Genomic DNA, 25,196 nt, shown 5'->3' on the forward strand with positions numbered 1-25,196 from the left:
TCTGTTGGTCAATCGTCAGCCATGACACCCGAGTGACACTAACGACAGATATTTCACCCGGGAGCAGTGGGAGAAGTGGCAGCCAGTGTGTGACAGAGGGACACAGCCCCTCACCTCTCCTCTTCCTTCACCCGGAGCTACCCCCTCCCTACAGTCTGGGCAGCAGTTTTCAAAATGTTTGAGCTGAGCCCCTGCCCCCTTTGAATCATAATTTTGGTTGCCCCTTCCCCCACCACAGCTGAGACAGGTGGGGTGTCCTGCTGGGGAATCGGGGTTGGGGGTGGCACTGCCTCCCTAGAGCCACCCTGTGGAACTGGCTTGAGCCTGCTGGGCCCTGCTCCCTAAACAGTCACCTTGTGCCCAGGCAGAGGAAGGGTCACAGCCCAACTGGGCCTTGGAGCCCGTCAGTCTGGGACTCACGTCTCCAACCCCCTCTGCTCTCTGAACTCCTCAACCAAACCTACAGCCCCCCAAGGGGGACACACGGGGTGGCAAGAGGGGGCGCACATCCCCTAAATGCCATAGGTGGATGGGCCAAAGGGCCAGCCAGCAGCCTGTGGCCCAGAGTGTCTAGGAATCTGGGGCGCTAGCAGGGGGCTGGCACCAGTAGCAGGGTGCAGCCCTGCCCCCACTCACTGGCTGCAGCAGGGGAAGCGGAGCCAGCAGCCCCAGCTCACACTGCTCTCCCAGCGCAGCACTCGAGGGAGGGGCTGGACCCCACACTCACTGGCGGGGAGCAGAGCGACGTGAGCCAGAGAGCAGCCTGAGCTGGGGCTACTGCTTCCTGGGGGTGGGGGAGAGGGAACATGACCCCGCTACTGGCACCGGGCTCCCCCCCCCCCGTCTTTGCTAGTTTCCCAGGCAGCATTGGCTGGCGAAAGAGACGGGGCAGTTGGGGAGCAAGAGTGGGGAAGATGCAGGGCCTGGAGCAGAGGGGGCCTTGTGGCCAGTGGCCCCAGTGTCACTCTTGCCTCACTACACCTGTACCTGAGCCCCCCATGACCCTTTCCTCATACTGGGCCCAGGAGAGTTATGGCATGTTTGGGAAGGGACACGGCATCGTTCTGACTGGAAGCCTTTGAACTCGTTTGACTTTGAGCAGTTTTACCAAGGGCCCCAGATTCACCAAAGGGAAACATGGTCACCCCACTCCACGGTAGCTGTGCGATACGGCGCCTGAGCCCAGTGGGTGTCAAATCATGAGTCAAGGGCCAGATTCTGCTCATTTACCCCAGTGCAAACCCATTGACTTTGGTGGAGGTACCGTGGACTGGCACCAGTGTATCTGAGCACAGGATCTGGTCTGGAACTGGCTTCCAGCCCTTACTTCAGTAAGTACGAAGATTAGGGAGAGACCAGCTAGATCAGGGGCGGCCAACCCACGGCTCGCGAGCTGCATGCGGCTCTTCAGAGGAAAAATTGCGGCTCCCGCAGCTTGGATCCCACACCTGCAGCTGTTCTGCGTTCCCCTGCTCTGACTTTTTTTCCTTGTCTGGTCAGGGTGCCAGTTGGGACAGCGGCAGACAATGGAAGCCTGCTTGGGCCACACACAGCTTTTAAAGGGGCATCAGTGTTTTTAATTTGTTGTTGTTTTGGGGTTTTGCTCAACAACTTCTTTCCTTCATCTCTTTGCGCTGCATCCACCACTGTTTTGGCTCTGTCTGTAACAGGTTGGCCACCCCGAGCTAGATTGTATTTCCACACTTCTACCGTTTTGCATACCTGTTTCAAGTGATGTGGCAAAAACCTGAATCACGTATAAATAAAGCCCTTTGCCTGTTGTAGAGACCCTGAGTGTGTCAGTGACTTCCTTCCTGGCTGAGATGACATTTCAGAGATGTTCACTTGGCCTGTGAGGTCAGTAGCGAGGGGCTCTCCTCCTGCACTGTCTCTGCTGTGGCCACACACACTGACTCTGAGGAGACATGAAGTCAGGCGGGCGCTGCTGGTCTATCCTGCTGTTCCTCGGTAAGTGTGGGAGGGGAAGGAGCTGGAAAAGCCTCACTGGAAATGTCCTAACTTGAACTTGACAGATCGGCTCTGTGTCGTTTCTAACGTGCAGTCAGCACTGACACGGTTTCACATCATGGGGGGGAAGGGAACTGTTTGGTCCTGTCCCCAAAGGTTTTCTGTGTGTGTTTGATTTAATGTAATAGCTTGTAACGGGTTAATTGTATTGATCAGTTATGCCTTGACGGTGCAGTTTAAGTATAAGGTGCAGTATATGATAAGGTTTTATAGCACAAGCATCCTTTCTGGATGGGTTCATTTGCTGTTTCTTACAACATACCTGACTTTCATTTCTCTGTAGAACAGTATGAAGGCTCTTGGAACCCCACTGATTTGTGTTGGTTCAGAGCTCACACACTGTGGGCAGGTTTCATGGCAGTAGGCAGAGGTTGGAGTTTGATTAACTTGAACTTCCTCCCCCAGCACCCATAACCTTCTTCCTTGTAATGTCTTTGGAAGGGAATGGTCCATCCCCAACAGTCTAGTCCTAAGGGATCACCGGGGTGTTCCAAGCAGTCTCTGCAACAAGCACAGTCTTTGGGGCCAACTTGGTACAAGCTATTACATCTCCAAGTCCTTGAAGTCTCTCCTGAGAGGCAGGATTCAGCTGCATGTCACCTTCCCTCTTTCTCCCAGTGCTGGTGCCAATAGACTTATCTCCCCAGCCCTTACTCTTTTTATGAAGCGAGTAAAAAGTAAAACACCTGAGAGCAATTTGGATTATTTTAAGGGAACCTGTTTTCCAAAATGATGAAGCCACATTTCCCGCTATTCCTGTCACCCCGTGCCCGTTACTGGTTCATTTGCTGAACCCCTGGAAACAGCTTTATTTGTGTAGCCCAACCATCTCATCAGATGCACACACGTAATTTCCACCAACTTCAATTGGAGCAGCCCCAGATGTCTCCGGAGATGAGCCTGGAGGTTTGTTGTTCATGAACCAAGGGTACTGTCTTCTCCTCACGTGTGGATTTCATTGTATTCAAATTTGCAAACCTCTGTACTCTTGGAAGGCATTGTTCTTGGAGCTTAATACAGCCATGGTTGTAGTAGACTATAATAAAATATGACATACGCAGCTAGAATATATCTCCGTGTGCTCCACTTGCTGTCTTGACAGCTGTGGGAAGCTCTCTTTAGCAATGGCATTCAGTTATTATTTTCCTACAGACACTAGGAATTTTAAAGGGAAAGTTTTCTCTGGTGTCAGGTGCAGCTGATTTGCTGATCTCTGTCTGTGTGTTTATTGCAGGTTCTTCCCACGCTCTTCTCATTGAGGTCCCTCAAGATTCAGTCAATGGGACTGTCGGCCAGTCTGTCCTCCTGCCCATCTCCTACTGGCTCCAGCCGGGGCCATTTCCCTCTCCGCTGGCCATCCAGTGGTATTTCAGTAATACCCCTAATCCACTGGTCAGCTGCACACTGACTAACTGCTCTGTCGGTGCTGAGGGGATCCCCACCCACTGCTCTGGGGATCATTTTACACGTCCCGCCTACCAAGGCCGGGCTGAGCTGTTCCCTGAAAATGCTTCTCTGCTCCTTCGGAACCTGCAGCTCAGCGACAGCGGCGTCTACAGCCTCACTTTCAATGGACCACCGCAACAAACTAGAAACATCACATTGACTGTGTCTGAACCGCACATGAACGATGAAAATGCAGATGCTAAAGGAAACCCAGGTGATGGTATGTATGTAACTTGGTGACAAGCAGTTCCCTCCAGTGTGCATCATTTTGTGCTTATGTGCATCATACCGCATTTACTCTATCATTACCCATCATCTAATTTACCTAAATCTGTCAGCAGTTCTTCAGTCTTCTCTACTCGTGTCTAAACTAAATATCTTGTACCATCTGCTAATCTGGGCACACACTTCCCAGTTCATTCCCTTCTCCAGATCATTAATACTGGCCCTAATCTGAATCCTTCAGACCAAAGCAGATACCATCTTTCTTGAGTGTTAAGAGCATGCCTAGTGCATATTGGGTTCTTTAATAATATTAACCAACTACACTATGTATTGAGGAGTTGTGTTAGCATTTTAATTTTATTTTAACCAGTGTCCATTATATGACAGAACTTTACCTCTGACTCCTACGCTATTTAATTGCCATAATAGCCTCTTGTATATTCTTTTACCATGCCCTAGAAAATTCTAGCTGAGTCAGAAGGCAAATGTTCCTTCCCAGGTGCCAAATTGTTTTTTCTCCATCAGATTGTATTAATTGTATCTCAAGTCATTTCAGTTTCTGCCACCTGATACTCAGGTAAGCATCGTTTCTCCTCTTGTGTGTTATATCTCTAGCTGCTGCAAGAAGCAATGATGTGCAGCTGTTCCTGCAAACTGTCTCCATGTGTCATTTGCCTAGATGATCCTCAGTTTGCTGACGTTATCTGCCATTGCTGTTTCCCTAGATTTTGTGGCTTCCTTGATCTGTTGTTTGTTCTGCAATGTCTATCGCTATCCTGACTAGAAGGCCAGGAGTATGATCCATTCCCGCCATTCTATGCCAGTCAGGTGGGATTTGTAGCCATACAGGTGATACTGAAAGTCCTATCCACTCAGAAATGCTGTCTCTTTAGAGTCAATTGGAATTTTTAGGGTACAGGGCTTGGCTCCCAAATTCACAGGCAAATCTGTCTTCCTGTATAAAATATTCCCACGTATTCCAGTATCCCTTTGGTTGTGGCCATTCTTACTGCCATTTTGCTTATGGCAATACTACTAGGTCTTTTCCTGTGGTTTTAGAGCAGGAGTGGGGGACCTTTTTTGGTTTGGGGGCTGCTGACCCAAAGAAAAATCAGTTGGGGTGAGAAGCAAAAAAAATAAAACCCAACCCCTCACTGACATGGCCCCTGACTGAGAAGAAGAAAGACCCTCCCCACATTCCCCTCACACACCAGAGCCAAAGGGGCCCCAGGCTAGTAGATTTTGTGTACTTCAGCCCCACGGAGGGACTGCGGGGGCTGGAACACTAGCACAGTCTCCCTAATGCTGAAAGGGAACCCCAAGCCTCAGGGGCCAGTCCAGGCAAGCCGGGGGGAAAGGGGTGGCTTAGGTTCCCAAGCCCCTGTTTTAGAGTGCTCTCTTCCAACAAAGTAGCCAGGAATTTCATGTACTAAACACGTAATTCACTTTTATCTAGAGCTGAGCCTGAAACTAAACCATGCATACGAATACCTCCCATTTATTAAGTGCTCTCCATAGAGTGGTCCAAATGATTTCTATAATTGCATGGTAAAAATGAGTAAGTAAGCCGTGTTTCAGTAATAGCGTGGCTGTGACCCATGAGTAGTGAGAGGTCTGATTTGGTAAGCAAGTAGTTTCTAAGTAAGGAGAAATTTGAAGATGTTAAAAATATCAGACTCCTGAAAGGGGTACAGTAGTCAAAATCTGGGAACCACTGAGCTGTGCTCTCCTATCACACCTTCCTGAGATCAGCACAATCCTGTAATCTGCCAAGACCACCTCTGAAAAATGCACATTGGCCAGGATGGGTATTTCTTTAGGATGTACTCAGACAGCGATCTCCTTTTACATGTCAGGGTCTCCGAACCTCCTCCTTGGACTCCAGATCACTGGAGGCTTCAGTTTTCTCCTGCTGCTCCTGTTGCTGTTCGTCTGGTGCAGACGGCATAAGGGTGAGTGGCTTTGCTCGTACACCTCACTCACTGCAGCGGTGCTTTGGATTGTGCAAAAACACTTTTTAACAAACAAATTCAAGTGACCCTGACTGGCGTCTGTGAAGTCCACATGCTGCTCTCCCAGCCAGCGGGATGCCCTCCCCCATTATATCACAACCTGAAATGTGCGTGATCCATTGGGAAACCACAAGACAGCCCGAGGGACATGGGTTTATGTAGGGTTATCTACCACCCTGTCAGGATCGAGGTTCCCAGCACGACTCCGTGGCATCTCTACATAACGGCATTGCTGGTGCCATGCAACATTGTCTCCATGGAGTGACTCAAGGTGTAAATTTTGGAGGGCTGCAGCTCAATATCGGGGCATTGCAACAATGTGTTGTCCCACATCACAGACAATAATTGGGGATGTGTCTAGGGCAGCGGTTTTCAAACTTTTTTTCTCATGACCCAGAGGAAGAAAATTGTTGATGCCATAACCCAACATCATTTGATGAGAGTGGACTCTGGAGTGGGGCTGAGAGCTTTGGGCACTGGCATTGTGGGGGAGGGTCAGAGCTGGGGTAGGAGAGTCTTAGCTCAATCAACTCCCAGTCGGTGGTACAGCGGGGGGTGCTAAGGCACCATTGACCACGGTGAGCCACAGAAGCAGCCAGCTGCAGAGTCCCAGCCAGTGGGAGTAAAGAGATACGTGGAGCACAGACCGTCGACTGTCCCTGTAAAATATTAACTATGCAAACAACATTCACAGGTGCAGTTCGGCAGAGGAAGACGAGAATCATAAAGCAACAAAAGGTACCGTGAATCATAGTTACACGCTGCACAGGTTTAACTAAAATCAGGTCTTAAGATGAGTTAGTTAAACTGATATAAGTTCCTAAGTGGATGCCCTTAGATCAGTTTACAACTGACTTTTGTGACTTGTACATTAATTAATTAACTCAAATGATGTTAAATCAATTAAAAATCCAGTTGATTTCAATGGAACACTGTTAACTTAGACTAGGTAGGAATTGTGCTCATGAAGGAAGTTTGGGAGAATATTTAAGGAAGGCAAATTATTGAGCCACCAAATACAAGCATTTGCAGCAGCAACCTGGTTCTTTAAGTGATACAATCCAGGTGTCTGATCAAGAATTGTTAATATTTACAATAATCTGTTTGCACATAGCCTGCACATCTTGGATTACTTCCTGACAACATACATCATTCACTGGACATAACAGAAAAAGACAACTTCTAAAATGATTTAAAGATGAAAAATTTACTAAGCTTTCAAATTAATTCAGATAATTAGTAATAATAATTTTAGGTTGCATTAGTGAGCTTTTTCTACTTGTCATGTGTAGCTGATAATTTGAACACGTTTTTATTTAGATTTTGAGGAATAACAAAAACAGGTAAGTATGCAAATCAATTTTCCACTTCATCTTTTCCAACCACGTGTGGTTTTTTCCATTCATGCACAGAATACATTTTTATATGTGCACCAAAGTATGTGTGAATGTGCACCACCAATAGAAACAAAAATCTAGCTGTGGGCACCCATTTGAATCTCTCTTGAGCAGCTGCACAAGTGCACAGTTTACAGGGAACACTGGTGCAAATATAATCATACAGCTGTGCATGCAAAATTCAAATGCAAATTGTTGAAATGACGAGAAAATGGGGTACAATAACTTCTTACTGGTCCAGCTCTCCCTGTGACTCCTCCATGTTGCCAGCTGTTTCTACATGACGGTAGCTTTTCCTTGCAATGAATGTGACCAGCATCAGTAGCAATGTTGATACTGCTGACAACATTTTGGGATTCTGATGTAATATGACAGCAAAACTCATTACAGAGATTAAATACCACGCACTGAGCAAACGTAACCCTGGCCATAGTAAATGCAAACTGCATCGCATCCTGCAAGGCACTAGACGCTGGCCCTGATGGACTGAAAAGGGAGGGGTTGCCTTTGGTTTGCATCTTTCAGCGAGTCATTTTTGGCCTTTTTCCACAACTACAGAAGCTGAGTTGGAAGTTCCCATCTATGACCAAACACCAACCCCTTTTCTTGTTGTTCTGCTGCTCTCCCTATAGCACGCTGAACCTCTGCCCACTTGGCAAATAAGGGAAATTATTTTCATTTTGTGTATCCACACAAATGAGGCAATTCTACTCAGCATTTCACTTATCACCTGCCTCTCTCTCCTAACCATCAAGTAATTTACAACACTGCAAACATCACTCCTGAGCTGTGCTAGTGGCTACTGGAAATTATAGAGCTACTGCTTGGTTAATCTGGGAGACAGACACCAAAGACAGGCAGCTAACTCCGTATTTTCTGCACTCGGGACTTGATTCTGCAACCCTTCTGCACAATGTCTGTTTGGAGTAAGAAAAGAGGTAATTTAAAGCATTTTAAAACACCATATACTGGGCTGAGCGTAGCACATTTAACACATCAGTGGGAAGCTGCTGATTGATCATGAAGACAGATCACATTTTTAAATATGCTGATCCCTGTCCACACTAACAGGTTAGCTAACATGTTCTGAACCGTGACCTGTTTTCCTGCTCTAGACATGCCCACTGGATGGTACTTACACGGCTATATGAGGCTTGCAGATAGATGATGTCTGTGCTGAGATGTAGGAGGATATTACATTGGCCCTTAACTCTCTTCCCTTCCCCCCAGACATGGTGACTGATAGTGGGTGGGCATTTGGGGAAGAGAAACACTTGACTTTCATACACGCTATTAAAACCTGGCGACTGCTGAAAGCGTGGGTTTTCTGGCCCCGGAGGCACCTTCAGCAAACCCTGCAGCTAGCTAGACACAGGGTCTGAGCTATGACACTGCTCCCAAACCATCCTCTGGTTTGTGGTAGCATTTCTCAGAGCGAGCGCAGGTGCGTTCACTAGAGAAGGACGCAGATATTAATGAACATGAGAAGTTGCGAAGGGGAAGGAGGGTGATTAGTCTGAGCGTCTGGTCAAATCTGTTCTCTTGTGCCTAGGAAATGGTGGTGATCATTGCTTGTTATTTAATGTTACACGCTGATAGCACCTCTTGGCTATCCAGGCCAGGGCCCCAACTGCCGGTCTCTGTATAAACCTCCCCATTAGGGGTCTCAGCATTACAGGGGGTCCCCATCTCTCTCTTTCTGACTCTGAGCATGTTCCCCAGCAGCCATGCTCTTGCAGTCCCTGACATGGTCCTGCTGGGCGGTGGTTTCCCCGTGCTGAGGGTCCATGTGGTTTCATGAGTTTCTTGCTCTAGCTCGGCACCGTGTGGTTTTCTGCGCTTCCCCCACATACACTGGTGACGCCTGTCTTTGCAAGATTAAGTTGTCTGCTGCCGGGGATGGAGGAACCAGTTCCCTTTAAAACCAGACCTACTTGAACCCCCACCCCATGCTAAACACAAACTAATATTAAGCTCAGATCCGTGTGGATAGGGGGTCCTCCATATGTGACCACCTCGCTCTCCCAATGCTCCCTCTGTCTGTCCTTCTCCCCATTTCTCACCTCCCACTGACAGAGGCGACAGGTTTGTATAATTTTGGTGGCACCCAGAGCAGGTCCAAATCCTGCCCCCTTCCCCCCCCCCCCCCCAACAGCCTTGTAAGGTGTGTGGGGGAGGGAAGACTCTTGCTCTGGGGTGCGGCTGGGGACTAGGGGTGATTTGGGCATGGAAGCAGCTCAGGGCTGGGACAGAGAGATGCGAGCTCTAGGGTGCAGATGAGGGGTTTGCGGTAAGGGAGGAGATGTGGCAAGGGCCACATTTCCCTCTTCTCCTCTCCTCCCCTTCCCCCCCCCCCCTTCTTCTCTTGGCAGTACACATGACCACCAAGCCCCAGATGGGCAGGACTCCACTTGGAGCTGTTGGGGGAAGGTGCCATGTGCCTCCTCCCTGGGCAGACGCAGCAATCAGCCTGCTGCCAGGGCTGTTCCCACAATGCAGTGCAGCAGCTAGCATGAGAGAGCTCATGTCAGGCAGCCAATAGGGATGTTTGGGGGAGGTAAGCAGAGGCTGGCCCCTCCCCTCTGACATTGTTGGAGCCGGGCTCCCCGGACCCTTCCCATCAGTGAAGCCTGGGCACTGTGAACCCCTACAACTCTCCGCCTACGCTCCCCCCGCTCTGCATTGCTGGCTCTCATCCTTCCCGCTACTACCTTGTGCTCCCTGCCGCTGTGTGATCACGGCTCCCCTGGACGTTCAGACCACTCCACTGGCCCCCCCGCAGGACAGGCCTTGCCGACAGCTGTGCAAACGACTCAACTGGCCAATCAGCAGCGCTCTGAGCTGTCTGTCATAGCGTCTGTGCTCTCCCCATAGGAGGCTTTATGCAAATGTTGGCCTCTCTCTGGGTATTTGTGTTCTGTGCCGACCTGCCGTGCAAGGCACGTCCTCAGTTGGGGTCTGGTCTTTAGAGAGAGGTCCATGGAGGCAGATCATGTGGGAAAAATCGCATGTTATTCCTATCTTGAGCTTTGAACTGTGTCTCTGAGTGGCTGCGCCTGTTTTGCATACATTGACTGGTCCGGGGCCCCAGATTATGGTACTCTTGCAGTACGTCGCAAAGTCAGCCCCTTATGTTGTAGTTCTCAATTGCAGTCAGAGGTTCCCGGCCTGACTTTAAACTCAAGGGAGGAGGATAGAGAAGGAAAAGTTGCCAAGCCAATTGTAGCTCCTTGGTGTTATAGGATTAAAATTTAAATAGATAAATATAAAATCAAATCTCTTTTTGATCAAGGCTGATCCCCAGGAATATGTTTCTTCTCTCACTGGATTGTTTTGTTTGTTTATATCTAGGTCCCAAACCATGAGGACACTCTCGTGGCAAGTTCATTGCCAAAGACGGTATCAACAATTTACGCAAGGATAGGAGAAGACACGGGACAGAGGCACTCCAGATTAGAGTCACAGACTGAATATGCCTCTATATGCTTCTCTTAACAGCAGCCGTAACCCCAACATGGACAGCTGGTTTTAGGCATGTTCAGCACATGCAGTTACTCTGGGAGTAGCACAGTTCAAGAGCTCTGCTGTAAATACCCCAAAATATCCTACCTGTATGTAAAGCTACAGCAATATCAATGTTGTTCAGATGGATTTTTCCAGATGGCCCAGCTCTCCAGACGAGTGCATTTTACAAACATAAATGGATGATGGATTAAATCCCAAGCGTCTTCGTGAATTCAGGACCCATCTTTTTGAAATCAGCTTGGGTCTCTGATCCTGTGGATTATCGTTATTGTCTTCAAGACTATAACACATAGCTGGTATCACGAGCTTTCATGGGCAAAACCCACTTTGACATCATCTGAAGAAGTGGGCTGTGCCCACGAAAACTCATGATACCAGCTACATGTTCTGTTAGTCTTTACAGTGCTCCCAAACTATTCGTTGTTTTTTAAGTTTTTCCTGTTACAGCCTAACCTGGCTACCTCCTGAAATTATTGTCTTCCTACGGGGTAGGAAGGCCCGAATCAGGGATCCAGGATGGTTCCTACCCTCAAAGCATCTTAAGTGGGACATTTTAAGTGCTAATCTGTGTTCCATTGACATGTGCCCTGTGTACTCCTGCTCCAGTAGCTCTCTGGGTATCTGTGATGCACAGTATGTGTAGTACTTGGAGCCATCAGGTGGAATCCAGAATATGAAACTAACTATACATTGTCCTAGGCTCTGCTTTGGTCTGTGGGCTCCATGAACATCCTGAAATGAGATGCGCTTGATTCAGTCTAATGTAATTTTGAGACCATGAAGTGAAGACCAAAGAAAAAGGGTGAGTAGGGTGTGGAATTGCAGCTGATCTGGGGAAGGAAGGATCTTCCTTTTTGTAACTGTTTAAATTAAAACTTGTGTCTCTGGGCTCCCCTTAATTTGGGGGCCTTGGAAGTGTAATGGAGAAACTTAAATTATTTTACACTAAGTTTCTTTCCCTTTTGAGTGTGAAGATAACCTTGCTATGTTAAAATGATAAAACCTGATAGCTAGTGCCGAACGTTTTGTTATTTATTTTTCCTGGTACCACAGCCTCTCCATGGTACAAAAAGGCCTGGCTCGGGTCTCAAGGGTGCCAGACAAGGGGAGTCCAACATGCTAGTTATAAAACAAGCATAATTTCTCAGGGGACCACTGCAATGGATAATATTCTCCATGTATATTCTGTGGAATGGGTCTTGGTATATTACGTTTAATGGTGTTTGCTTCAGAGCTGTACATCTGGGCATAGAGGCTGTTTAACTGCAGTGTAGATATTTAGGCTGGAACCCAAGTTCCAGGACACTGGCGTGGGGGAGTCCCAGAGCTAGGACTGCACTGAGCCCAAATGTCTCCCCCACAAGTAAACAGTCCCTTAGCCTGAGCCCCACAAGCTGCAGTCAGTGGCCTGGATGTTCCCATAGAGCAACCAGAAGCGTTTAGTTCAAAGCCAGTTTACTGCACCACAGCCTGTGGAAATGCTCCAAAATCCGCCTGCTCACTCTGCTTGCCTTTGAAACTGCAGAGCCTCATGGGAATCCAGGGCGGTGATTTAGCATGGGATTCTTGGCCCACCCCCGAGAACAAATCAAAGGAGCAAGTTTTAATACTCCAGGTGCTCTGCAACCCTGGGCCATAATGAGATTGCCATCAAAACTGTGTTCCACAAGCTGGTCTTGCGAAGGCTCAGGGGGCGTCTGTTGAAATGAGTGGGACAGTTATCACCTTTTGTGCCTGACCCACCCCCTTCAGTATTCCCACAGCTTGTCTCGGCAGAGGACATGGCACTTGAGCCTTCCAGATACGGAGCGCTGGGGACGCGGCACGTGGGTGCAGGGGGTGAGCCGGTCCTTATTAAGGCAGAAGTCACATTTAGGGCAGGCTTTGTGAACGCCAGGTGGCTGCTCCTGCCTACATTCAGCCACTTCACTGTGCTAGAGAGACCTCACCAGAACTGCCAGATGTTAATCCCCTTTGGAGCAGAGCAAACCTTAACTCTGCATTAACAAAGTGCTGAGGCAGAGAATTGAATATACATGCATATCTCTAGGTTAAAAACAGAAGATAAAGTATAAAAGCCAACAACTTATTTCATGCATCTTAAAAAAGCAACAAAGAGCACAAATAATGTTTCTTTTACTGTGCAGATCACTTTGAATTATATATTCCTTTTGGTTTTGGACTCTGCCCATTTCTAAGAAAAACACTGCAACACAACACAACCCACACTGTGTCTCACTTCATTTGGCTGCCAATTGGTCAATGCAAGATGGATCCAGCTGAGCCTTTGTTGAAACTTTATCAACATCGCCTACTTCTGGGCTTAGTTGAACCAGAGAAGGGAAGTAAGAAAATCTAAGATTCTCCTCCAAAGCCAGGCCTGGACCTCTACATTCTCAATATTATCAGGGGAGACCAAAAATAGAAGGAAACATGTTAAACACACACACACACACACACACACACACACACACACACACACACACACACACTCTAATATAAAACCAGAAGTCTAGTAAATGGAACAAATAATAGGAGGAGACCCTCACATTTCTCTCCTAGTTGAGTTCCATCCCCAAAAGTAACAGCGCTCATCACGGTAAAGATCAGCCTGCTATTCTGGGAGTGGTTTGGAAAAAGCTAGTAACATCCTACCCTTCCATGTGAGTGAAGACAGAGCCCTTTCCCCCCAAGACAGACAGACTGACAGACACACACTCTCCCTCTCATGCGCAAAGCCTCAGGCAGGATAGAACTATGTGAAATGTCCTTCATGCAAAGTAAAAAGGGAGAGAGCGCACTGATGCAATGTTAACCCCATTAACCACATCGATTGAACATGAAACACCTGCTCCTGGAAGCAGTGCTGGCCCTTGTGGTCAAGGTGCAATAACCCACAGCCCCTGCAGTGTACGCTGTGTGTGGGTTCAGTGCTCTGTGAGCACCTGAGAGGAACGGCTTGTGCTGGCTCAGACCCACTGGTGCAACTTACATCATTGCTAGTCTCTAGGGTAGATGCAGGCTTTTGTAAGAGATCTCCCTCTTCCCCCCCCCACCCCCATATACTTCAAAAACTGGGGAGCGTTGCTATAGAACCTACTGGAGTCATGATAATTATTAAGTGACTGGGAAATAATAAAATATATAGAAGATGGTGCTGAGCTTTGCCATCAAATGTGTGATGTTTTGTGTAGCAGAACCTGGGTGCAATTAAATAAACTCTTTTAAATCTCAGTAGACAATGGTCCCTGTAGAAAAGCAACATTCAGGTAGAATGTTTACGCTGGCATCAGGGGCTGGTGATCTGCTGGTTTCTGTCTCTGTTTATTGCAGGTTTCTTCAGGCCTCTCTTCATTGAAATCCCTAAGGGTATGTCTACACTACAGCACTATTTCAAATTAACTTAATTTGAAATAGTTAATTCGAATTAAGCTAATTCGAAATAACACATTTATACACAAAAACTATATCGAAATAGCATTTTGCTATTTCGAAATAGCATGACCACACTGAGTGGACCCTGAACCGAAGTTCAGGCTGGCCGGAACCAGTGCTGGCAGGGCATCAGGTTAGGACTTAGTGTGTGGGGCTGCTGTCTGAGGCTAACTGAGCTCAGTGCTTAAAGGGACCCTACCCCCACCCCAGACAGACAGTTCTCAGGGTTCCCCGCTTGCTTGTCTACCTCGATGAGGGACAGCAAAGCAGTCCTGTTTTGGAGTGCCCTGAGTGCCCGCACTCGGGACACCACAGCACTCGGCCACATGGAGCCAGAGCTGCCCCTGGGCATGCCGGTGCATCTCATGGGGTCATTGCCATCAGCCCAGCTGCACTTGCTGCAGGCTGCCATCTGGGGGGTTCCATCGGGGGGCTGTCAGAATCCAGGAGGCCCTGAGGGAGAGCGTTCACCCCGAGAAGCCCTCAGAGCCTCCCTGGTCCTGCCCACCAGGGGCTCGTGCCCCATTCCTCCCTCACGTCCTTCCACTTACCCCTCCCTATCCCCCCTTCCTGATGTCAAATAAAAGACACGTATCTTCAAAAATAGAAACTGGGGGGGGGATGAAACTCTGGGGAGACTGGGAAAAGGAGTGGGAGAGGGGAAGAGAGAAGGTGGGAGAGGGGAGGGGGAAACCGGGGAGGAGGGAGCTGGATGGGGAAAGCAAGGGGAAGAAGGGGGAGGGGAAGCTCAGGGCTCAGGGTTGGGGGTCTCGCCGGACCAACCTGACTTTCATGCAAACCTGCTCCTGGGTTCGCATGTGGCCTTTGGTGGCCAAGCTGGCAGGTATCCTGCCATAGACGGCCGCATTCCACCATCAAGTGCGGAGGTCATGGATGTTGGGGGCATCCCCCCAAACCTGAATAAGGTCCATGATCTCCACCCTGGACCAGGAAGGAGCCTGCCTTCTCCAGCCCCTGTCAGGCTCCTGCGAGCTGGAAGACTGCTCCTGGGGAGCGGTGGAGGGCTGGCTGCCAGTGGCTTGCTGGCTCATGTTTTGGGGCCACTGGGTCAGGGGTCCCGGTGGCCACTGCTGGCTCTGGGCTGGCAGGCTTGTAGCTGGCACAGGCACTGTGGCCAGGGTCTACCCCTTTAATGGCTCTGGGGCTGGGGGAGAGGAGAATAAGTTTTCCTGGTTGTGCCCAGAGTGGCCACCAGGGCTCCCTGGGAAGGGCAGGAGGCCCCCTATTTCGAATTTAGTCTCTACACAGCGCTTAATTCCAAATAGCTATTTTGAATTTAGTGTTACTCCTCGTAGAATGAGGTTTACCAAATTCAAAATAAGGGCTCCACTATTTCGAATTTATTTCGAAATAGCAGTTTGCCTGTGCAGATGCTATAATTCGAAATTACTGCTGTTATTTCGGATTAACTTTGTGGTGTAGACACACCCTAAGAATAAAGTCAATGGAACTGTGGGTCAGTCTGTCCTTCTGTCTGTCTCCTTTCAATTCAGTTGTTTTTGTTTTTTTCGGCGGCATTGCTGTAACACCCCTGAGGCACTCACCAGCTATACAGTGTCTAGGTGCTCTGTCCGTGCTGAGGAGATTCCCACCCGCTGCTGTGGATAGCACACACATTTCGCATACCAAGGCTGGGCTGTATTTTTCCCTGAAAATGCTTCTCTGCTCTTTCAGAACCTCTGGCTGAATGACAGCAGCGTCTACAGTGTCACCTTCAATGCATTGCAGCAAACCAGACAGCATCCACGCCTCATTTTAACCATCAAAACACAGGTTCCAGTGAGTTTCCATTTCCCTTAACTCCATTAGCCGTGATTATATGTGATGCAGGCAACGCTTTCTTGACCCATCTCTGGTAAATATATCAACTGATATTAAATAAATATGAGGCTGGTGAGGACCATAGCTTAGGGGGTGAAGTGAAAGCTTCACAGGCGCTTAGAGATCCCAGCAGCAAGTGTATGAAAATAAGCTCCCGGATGGTTGGTTTCAATTTGGCTGAAAATTTGTCTCCTAATATCCACAGCTTGTCTTAATACTGAGGCATCTTACCTGCAGTTGTCACCTATTTGATATTAACACAAATGCCCAACTGGGGATCCTCTGTGGGACATGTATGTACAGCTCTCTGAGTACTAATTTCTGAAATACAAACCCAGCATGTTGTCTGTCCTGTGTCAGACAGCGAAGGAGAAAAGAAGGATTCCCGTCTCCACGGCATTGCCTTCGTCACTGTTTTATCCTGCTGCAGATGGCTCAGACGGTGAGTGGATCTGCTCTTGCTTCTCGCTCGCTACTCTTGGTGCTTCTGTTTATTGATTTTTCAAAACATCTGAGTGACAGCAGCTGTCCCCTGACAGGTCTGTGCTCTGTCTCTCTCCCCCACCCCATCCACAGTTCAAGTTCTCAGTGCCATACTGGCCTGAAATCTGCAGGACCGGCCAAATCATGGGGCAAGCTGAGCTCATAGGGAAGCTAAGAAGTCGAGAGGCTATTTAGATGTTGTGATGCAACTTCAGAAAACAGACTCACAATGTGAGTTGCACCAATATACACTGATGTCAGGGCACAATGGGATGGCAAGTGTGGGAGAGTTGTGACTCTATCTAGGTAGTGCAACAATTCTGCCTGGCCTTGGTATGCAAGATCTGTGTAATTATAACCAGAGCAGCGGGTGGGAATCCCACAGCAGGGACAGAGCAGCTAGCCGCTGTCTAGATGGTGAGTGCATCGGGGTGTTACAGCAATGCCACTGAAAAAAGAACAACTGAATTGAAAGGAGACAGACAGGAGGACAGACTGGCCTACAGTTCCATTGACTGAACTCGCAGGGATTTCAGTGAAGAGAGGCCTGCAATAAAGAGAGACAGAGACCAGCAGATCACCAGCCCCTGTTACCCAAGTAAACATTGTAACTGAATATCACTTTTCTATAGGGACCATTGTCTGTTCAGATACAGATTAGTGGTATCACTGCTACAACAAAGGACCTTTAAGGGTGGTAACTGTAGCATTAACTGGTGAGGTTTCTATAGGATACTCCTGGAAAATAATATTATAGGGAGACATCCCCCTCCAAAGCCTACACATCTCAGTTGTTAAAGACTCCCTGGAAACTGGTTATTCAGGAAATTGATGCAATTATTTTTAAGTACCGTTTTCTTATTTTTCTCCCAGAATGTATTTGTAGCAATGTGGGCAAATACAGGCAAATAGATGCTTATCTGTAGGTCTCCAGCTGGGGTTTCTGTGTCAGCAAAGCTAATAAACTCACAGAGACATAAGTGGGGCATTGGTAGCACAGAGCATCTGACAGGAAAATATTAATTATTCAAAAATGCTCACAGCTGCCATGCCGCAGAAGAGGGTCAAAACCAAAAACCAACGAGAGGGACCAGAGGAGTCACTGTGATAGTCTGGAACTTTGAAAAAAGAGTGGTCCTGTGGCACGTTAGAGACTAATGAAAATAAAAATAGAGGGAGGGTAGCATGAGCTTTCATGGGCAAACCCCGCAGAAAAAGAAGGGAGAGGGGGAGAAAAGCCCCTTTTAATTACTGTGCCCCTGCTAAATGAGGCTAATAGATGGGGCTGTGAAGGCCCCGGCTGGCCAGATGCTGGGGCCAGCACAGGAAGGCTGGCAACCAGGAGAGCAGTCTGGACTGGTGCTCGGGAGTGCAGCCCTGGTCGAGGCCAATGTGGGAGAAGTGTGGCCCTGGCAGGGCTGGGGACAGTAGGGCCAGGGATCAGGGACTACAGCCAAAAGGGGAGCACAGACCTTCCCTGCTGCAGCAAACTCTGTACAGGCTGTGTCTAGACTGGCATGATTTTGCACAAATACTTTTAATGGAAACGTTTAGCCACTGAGCTTTCTTGCGCAAGAAATTAACGTGGCTGTCTACACTGGCCCTCTTGCGCAAGAATACTTGCACAAGAGGGCTTATCCCTCAGCGGGAGCATCAGAGTATTTGCGCAAGAACCACTGATTTTGTACAGTACAAAGTCAGTGCTCTTGCGCAAATACTCGCAGCCAGTGAAGACAGGAGGCAAGATTTTGCACAAAAGCAGGTGCTTTTGCGCAAAATCTTGCCAGTCTAGACGCACCCTGTGGGTTTGGGACAGCTCAGGTCCCAAGGGTGCTGGAGCAGAAAGGTCCCACCATTACCAGGCAATAGTGCTGAGCGGATCAACACACAGCTGTATGTTACAATATTCTTCTTCTTAAAGTTCTACTAATGATTTGTTGATATTCAATTCATCTCATTCCCTCCCTCTTTCCCCACATGGCGCAGGGGTTAGCGTATTACAAGCCACAAGGCTCTGCGTTTCTCTTAGTTCTTTTATTCCTTTGAATCGCATTTCTGGTCTTGTTCTTTGTTTTTAAAATGTTGTATGTGTGTTGATGATACAGAGCCAGGGAAGAAGGTGCCACAAACACAAATGTGTGTGTTTGTTACGAGAAACTCTTGGCATCTTGCAGCTCCACAGTAACAGCAGCCTGACTATTTTTTTAATATCTTTCTGTGGTTTCTTTTAGCTGACATTCCTCCTGCTGTCTGTGGTACTGTTCTCTCCTTACCGTCATCCTACTGCTTCAGGGGATAGCCGAGTTAGTCTGTTACGGTACGTCTACACCTGCCCCCTAGTTCGAACTAGGGAGGCAAATGAAGGTGACTGAAGTTGCTAATGAAGCCCGGGATTTAAATATCCCACGCTTGATTAGCATAGTCGTGTCTGGTCGCCATTTTGGAAATTGACTAGCCCGATTTAACTTGCCGCGTATAGAAGGGGTACTCTGAGAAAAACCCCTTAATTCGAATTAACTGGTACACCTAGATAGGCTCATGAGCTTTCATCTGAAGAAGTGGGCTGTGCCCACGAAAGCTCATGATACCAGTGACATGTTTTGTTGGTCTATAAAGTGCTACTAGACCATCTGTTGGTTTTTTCAGTCACCCTACTGCCAGCCATAGCCTTTGGCCCTGCACTGCTGATATTCACTGGCTGAATGAGGGGTTCCTGGTGTTGCCATTAGGCCTACTGGTTACCAGTGGAGCTGTTAAAAAGCTGGCATTTCCCTTCTGCTGCACAATTTTACATTCCAAATTTCTTACTTCAAAAAGGGGGAAAAGTAGAAATGTTGAACATGTTTAACAAAAAATATTTAAAAAATGAAACTGGAAATGTCAAAATGGAAAATTAACCTTTTTATTTCAACAACAAAAAAAGACGTGTCGAGAACTGACCTTTTTGCTTCAAAACCATAGTTAGAAATGGAAAAATATCATTGCAAAGACTATTTCAAAACCCACATTTCCATTTTCCTTTCATTACTTGAGAAGACTCGAAACTCAACAACCCACATTTCAGGGGCATTTTTGGTGTGTGAGGGAGAAAAGCAGTGACCACATCTGTCTTTTGTTGATGTTGTTAATTATAATTCCTTGTTTCTGTGGCTGTGCGGTGTTTCCTATTTCAAATGTATCCTGATTGCTTTGTCGGGAAATTTCAGGTCATTTCTAGCCAAGGCTTTAATTGAGTTTGCCTGAGGATTTACACCAGGGGTGAGCAAAAGGGCCTCGGCAGGCCAGATCCCGCCCACCAAGCGGGTTGATCCGGCCTGCGGAAGCTCTGCCACACCCCCGCCCCCAGGCCAATTAAAGTCTGGGGGCGGGGCAGCACACAAAGCTTCCTCCCGCCCTGCCAGGAGCGCACGGCGCTTTGAAGCACCATGCACTCCTCTCGGGGTGGGAGGAGACGTCACTTACATCCCAGCCCCCAAGCCCTGATTGGCCGGGGGGCGGGAGGGGCACGCAAAGTTTCCTCCACCCTTCCCCTCCCCTGCGAGAAGCGCACAGGGGCAGGGCGAAGGAAGTTTTGTGCAGCTCCCCCGCTCCAGGCCCTAATTGGCCTGGGGACAGGGAAACGTGCAAAGCCTCCTCCCATCCTGCAAGAAGCACATGGCACTTTGAAGCGCCGTGTGCTCCTCACAGGGCAGGGGTAGGGTGGAAGGAGGTTTTGCGTGCTCCCCCACCCCCAGGCCAATCACGGCCTGGGGGCAGGGGAGCTGCGCAAAACTTCCTTTGCCCTGCCCTGGCCCTGCAAGGAGCATGTGGCACTTCAAAGTGCCACATGTTCCTTGCAATGCGGGAAGAGGCTTTGAATGCTCTCCTGTCCCCAGACCCTGATTGGCCTGGGGATGGGGGAGTGTGTGAAGCCTCTTCCCACCCTGCCAGGGATACAGGTGCCTAGTGGGAAGGCGGAGCAAAGGGGCTCCCCCCATTTCCAGACCAATCATGGTCTGTGGGTGAGGAAGCCCAAAAGCATCCAGGCCCCGCCCCTTCCAAGGTGACCTGGGGCCACTTAAAAAAAATGTTAAGTGGCCCCCAGCCAAAAATTATTGCCCACCCCTGATTTAGACCCTAAGAACTATAGCATGGGGCAATGGAGAAAGCACCACAGTAGAGACACAAGACCTGGTCTCTGCCACGGTTCTACTGTGGTGCCTATTTCACATCCCTCCACCTCTCTGCCTCTGAAATAGGAGAATATTTCATGTCTTTAGTAAAGCCCTTGAAGATGTCTGGCTAAAAGCGCCATCGGTAGGGGAGAGCAACGTAGTTTTGTTCTTCCCTTCATCTCCTCTGACACGGGAGGCTTCCAGGTCTGTGTCCCGGCTTTGAAGTTTCCACGGGCACTGCTCACAAAGGGCTCCACAGGCCCCGCTTAGACGCTGATGCAGGGTGTCTGGGGGCAGCTAGATCTTACTTCCTCAGCAGGATTCAGAGCTCTCCTGGGTGCAGGCAGCAGGGCGCATGTCTGGGGGAAAATGGAGCCGGGAATGAAAGAAGTCAGGGAGGGGAAGATTTGCTGACTGACTGATTCTGCAGCCCTATACTCATGGGAACAAAGGGGGTGGAAGTTTTCCCATCAGCAATGTGGCCGAGGAGCCCAGCGTCCCCTTGCACACCGCTGTCCTTATTTATCTGAGTAGCTGTGTATTGCTGAAGTTGGAACTGTTGCTAAAAGAATTTCCATACTGAGTTGTATCAGTGATCCATCCAGCCCAGTGTCCTGTTTCTGACAGTGACCAATGCCAGATGCCCAAAGGGAGTGAATAGAACAGGGAACCATCAAGAGATCCCTCTCCTGTCACTTATTCTCAACAATTGGCAGTCAGAGTCCTACTGTATAATGTCTCCAGGCATCGGTATTTCAGGGCAACTGGAAATACCTTATTTTCTTTCTCAAGTATATAAATTAGTGTTTTGTATTAGTTGGCAATTGATCTTGTGTTCCAAAAAAGTACTGCTGAGTTGGAATCTGGATGTGATATTAGCTTGTGGAGAAATGTTGCCAATGGCTGAGAGCTAAGTAGTGGAGATACGTAGATATCAAATCTAATATCTGTGTATTCTGGAAATGTGCATCGGTATATCTGACTGTCTGTGAGTCTGTTTGTTCAAGAATTCCTCCTGGATGGTAAGAGGTAGGGACATCAAATTTGGTGGGCAGCTTCCTCTTATCATAACTTAAAGCAAGGAAAGAGTTTGGTTGTGCCAGGAAAATGGAATGTGCCTGGAATTTGATTGTTTCTCATAAAATGGAAAGGGAGGAATGTGGTAGGTGGGAAAGTTATACTGTAGATTGACCACAGAGGGCAGCAAGGGACCAGAGATGGACACCAGGACAACTATAACCCCATTGGACCAGCAAGAGGCAGGAGTGGAGAAAGGGACAGCTATCTGCTATGTATTGCAGAGTGTTTGTGTGTCTGTTTGTCTGTCCCCAGCCAGGGGACTTTTACCCCTTCCCTGGCTGTGCCTGCAGCAGCTGCAACAGCCATGACCGTGTCTCACCTGGCCCCAAGCTGTGGTGAAAAGGGGCTTTCCCCAGGGCAGCCTGCACCCTGCACCGCTCCTCCCTGGCGCCACCTCAAAGCAAAGATTTAAATGAAGACAAACACAAATTATTCGAGTTAAGGAATCGAGTAATGCCTGGTAAATCTTCTAGTGGGAAAAATGTGTGTCTATCAATACAGGTTTTCAATGTACTTCCCTACAGTGCACTGTCCCTACTAGGGCTGTAATCGTGTAGTCGATTAACCAATTAACCAATAAGCAAAAGCTTATAGGTTAATGCTACAGACGACATGCATTTCCCAACTCCCACTTTGCCAGTAAATTCTGTAGCAAGCTGGCCAGCAGCCCCGGTTCAGTGCTGGCTCACACCAGGTCCGGGACCTACCCCCACTGAGGCTCTGCATTTAACGTGTATTAGGAGCCAGGGGGACAGGCAGCCCAGCTCAGTTCCAGCTCACGCCGGGTCTGGGAGCTCAGCCCCCGCCCCAGACAGGGGCTGCTGCCACCCCGTGCTGCTGCTTCTTTATCAGAGGCAGCAGCGCTGGGCGACAGGCAGCCGGTCCATGAGGGGAGCTGGTTTTTAAACTGGCTTCTCTCGCGGACCAGCTCCCGCCTGGCACCCTGCGCTGCTGCCTCTCATAACGGCCTGAGACAGAGGCAGCAGTGTGGAGTGGCAGGGGGCACCTCAGGAGTGAGGCCAGAGCACACTGGCTGCCGACCCCGCCTCCAGGAAATAGAGAATAATCGAGTAGCCAATAAGAATTCATGAGGTGAATCGATGATTCAATTAACCGATTTTGGACATCCCGAGTCCTTACCTCAGTGTCACAGAACATGCACTAGAGAACCCCCATCCTGCCCCAGCACAGCTGTCAGCAGCAGTGTAGATGGTGAAGCAGGGCTTAGATGAGTACAGATACACCAGCCCCGTAGGGTACGTGCCCTACGCAGCTCTTCACACGCCTACACAGCGCCTCACTCACCTACCCAGGTATTTTTAGCTGTGCAGTGTCCTATTGCCGGATCCCTTCCAGGCCACAGGGAAAGACTCCAGAAGCTTCCCCCCGGACAAAGCCTTTTACTGCCACATATAGTGACTCACTGCAGTGCGACTGTAGCCTGTTTTCCCTGTGGTGTGTAGCTACACTCGTACTGTCTGTGCCTGTGACAGGGCACTCGCCCTGCACTGGCCCTGTAAGGGCAGACCCCGGCCTGAACCAGGGACGGGGAATTTAGCCCAGCTGAGGCTGTACTAGCCCATTAGGGCCCAGCTGGGTGCTATAATAGAGAATGGGCTGCTGCTGTGGGAAAGGCAGTGAGAACCTGGCTGCTGAGGGAGGAGGAGGCTCCCTGAAGCTAGGGCAGGGCTGGGGGGAGGCCAGGCAGGGCTAGAGGAGCTCTGGCCAGCAAATCCCCAGACTGCAGGGCTTGAAAGAAGGCCCGCTGGAGGAACATCAACCCCCGGAAGGGGGGCTCAGAGACAGACTTGGGCACTGCCGGAGGGCAGTGTGGCGAAGAGGACGCCGCAGCCGGGAGTAAAGAGGGGAGACACCACCCCAGAGAAGGCACCCTACCTGCCGAGGGAGCCAATTCCTGAGGACAGACGGCAGGGGGGTCACGGTGGGGAGTGAACCCCCTCACAGTGCCCCACACTGCTGCGGTGTAGCTAGGCCAGAGTCAGAAAACTGTCACTGGGAGCAAGGGGGAGGGGCACGCACCAGCCATGTGCGGAAGCAACCACTCCATTCCCGTGGGCCGACTTCTCACCATGCTCTTCCCTCCGTATCTCCCCCTGACTCCTGTTCACGCCCCAGAGGAACACTCGGTGCAGCAGGAAAGTGAAGCCCAGAGCTCCCTGAGGGTTGAACCATTCACGGATTGACTGAGCATGCTCACCGTGTATGTGAAATGCAGGAACAGCACCAGGAACAGAGCCACGATGGTGATGGCGCCACAGAGCAAACACACTGCAAATATGGTGCATTCAGCTTGGGACGTGCTGTTGGCTGAGCAATGCAATTGGAGACAGAGGGTTAATGTTTGAGGTTCTGCACTGGCTGGTCACTAGTGCCACTAGGCGCCTTTCTGGTGGGGGATTTCGAATGCCTTTCCTGAGTGTTGTGTGTCGTGTAATTGGGGTTTCCTAGGGGCTGTAAGTACCCGCAGCTCTTTGCTTTCCCAGGGCTGAGAAGTACGAGGTAAGGAAACAGTGGGGGATGTGAATGTGCGGTTCAGGAATTCCAATAACCTGCTTCCATGAAAGCTAGTGGGATTTGGGTGGGGTCCAAAATCTACGACTGGAAATGGAGCTGGCGCCTTTTCAGGAGATGAATCCAGAATTGAGCCTTTGTTCCAAGCTTCACAACAGGGTCAGTGGGATTTCTCGCTATCCTGCTGTGGGCAGAGGGGATCAGACTCTTGCCTGGCTTCCTGGGCCCCCTGGCTGTCCCTATTGCTGATGCTGGGAGCTGGGTCTATCTGTGACATGATCTGCACTGTCCTGTGTTGAGCGGAGGCCTTGGGGATGGATCAGGGCCCTTCAGCGCCGAGCTGGTCGCTGGTCACATACCCACCCGCCTCTGGGTTTCCATTAGAATCTGGGATTCCATGGTTCACGGGCGGTTCAGACACAGTCACTGTGATGTTTCTAGCTTGTTGCGATCCACTGAAGGTGAGGCTGTAGAGGCCGCTGTCGCTGAGCTGCAGGTTCCGAAGGAGCAGAGAAGCGTTTTCAGGGAACAGCTCAGCCCGGCCTAGGTAGGCAGGATGTGTAAAATGATCCCCAGAGCAGTGGGTGGGGATCCCCTCAGCACCGACAAAGCAGTTAGTCACAGTGTAGCTGACAAGTGGATTAAGGGTGTTACCGAAGTACCACTGAATGCCCAGCGGAGAGGGAAATGGCCCCGGCTGGAGCCGGTAGGAGACGGGCAGGAGGACAGACTGGCCGACAGTCCCATTGACTGAATCCTGGGGGATCTCAATGAGAAGAGAGTGGGAGGAGCCTGCAATAAACCGACACAAACAGAGATCAGTAAATAGCCCCCCCCCCCCCCCCCCCGGTACAGCCAAGAGAACGCCGCCACGATTGCTCTGTCCCCACCAGTGGACACGACAGACCTTGTGACTCCTGACTGACAAGGCTCCCCTCCCCCGTGCAGCGCCCCTTTGCTCTGTTCCCTCTGCAGCGGGAGCCAGGCAGGGAGTGGGAGGCCCATGGTGGATCTCCACACTGCACAGCTCCAAAGGG

At 49.5% G+C, this 25,196-nt stretch overlaps 1 protein-coding gene across 1 annotated transcript; it reads left to right on the forward strand.

The window, feature by feature from the left end:
- The first annotated feature begins 1,925 nt into the window (after positions 1–1,925).
- On the forward strand, positions 1,926–10,603 carry LOC149523669 (HEPACAM family member 2-like). Its single transcript, XM_089781714.1, has 5 exons — positions 1,926–1,968; positions 3,263–3,694; positions 5,556–5,651; positions 6,406–6,449; positions 10,460–10,603. Exons 1-5 carry the CDS (start codon positions 1,926–1,928, stop codon positions 10,601–10,603), a joined length of 759 nt encoding a protein of 252 aa, XP_089637840.1.
- The last annotated feature ends 14,593 nt before the right edge of the window (positions 10,604–25,196 follow it).

The sequence above is a fragment of the Pelodiscus sinensis genome, chromosome 13, assembly GCF_052426305.1.
Source record: "Pelodiscus sinensis isolate ZL-2025 chromosome 13, ASM5242630v1, whole genome shotgun sequence".
NCBI lineage: Eukaryota > Metazoa > Chordata > Testudines > Trionychidae > Pelodiscus > Pelodiscus sinensis.

What these genes read in the sequence shown, in the direction of transcription:
- LOC149523669 (XM_089781714.1), top strand. Translation starts at nt 1,926, where the DNA reads ATGAAGTCAGGCGGGCGCTGCTGGTCTATCCTGCTGTTCCTCG. An exon ending in TAAAGGAAACCCAGGTGATG is followed by an intron (nt 3,695 to 5,555) that starts GTATGTATGTAA and finishes TTTACATGTCAG; the next exon opens with GGTCTCCGAACCTCCTCCTT. An exon ending in GAATCATAAAGCAACAAAAG is followed by an intron (nt 6,450 to 10,459) that starts GTACCGTGAATC and finishes GTTTATATCTAG; the next exon opens with GTCCCAAACCATGAGGACAC.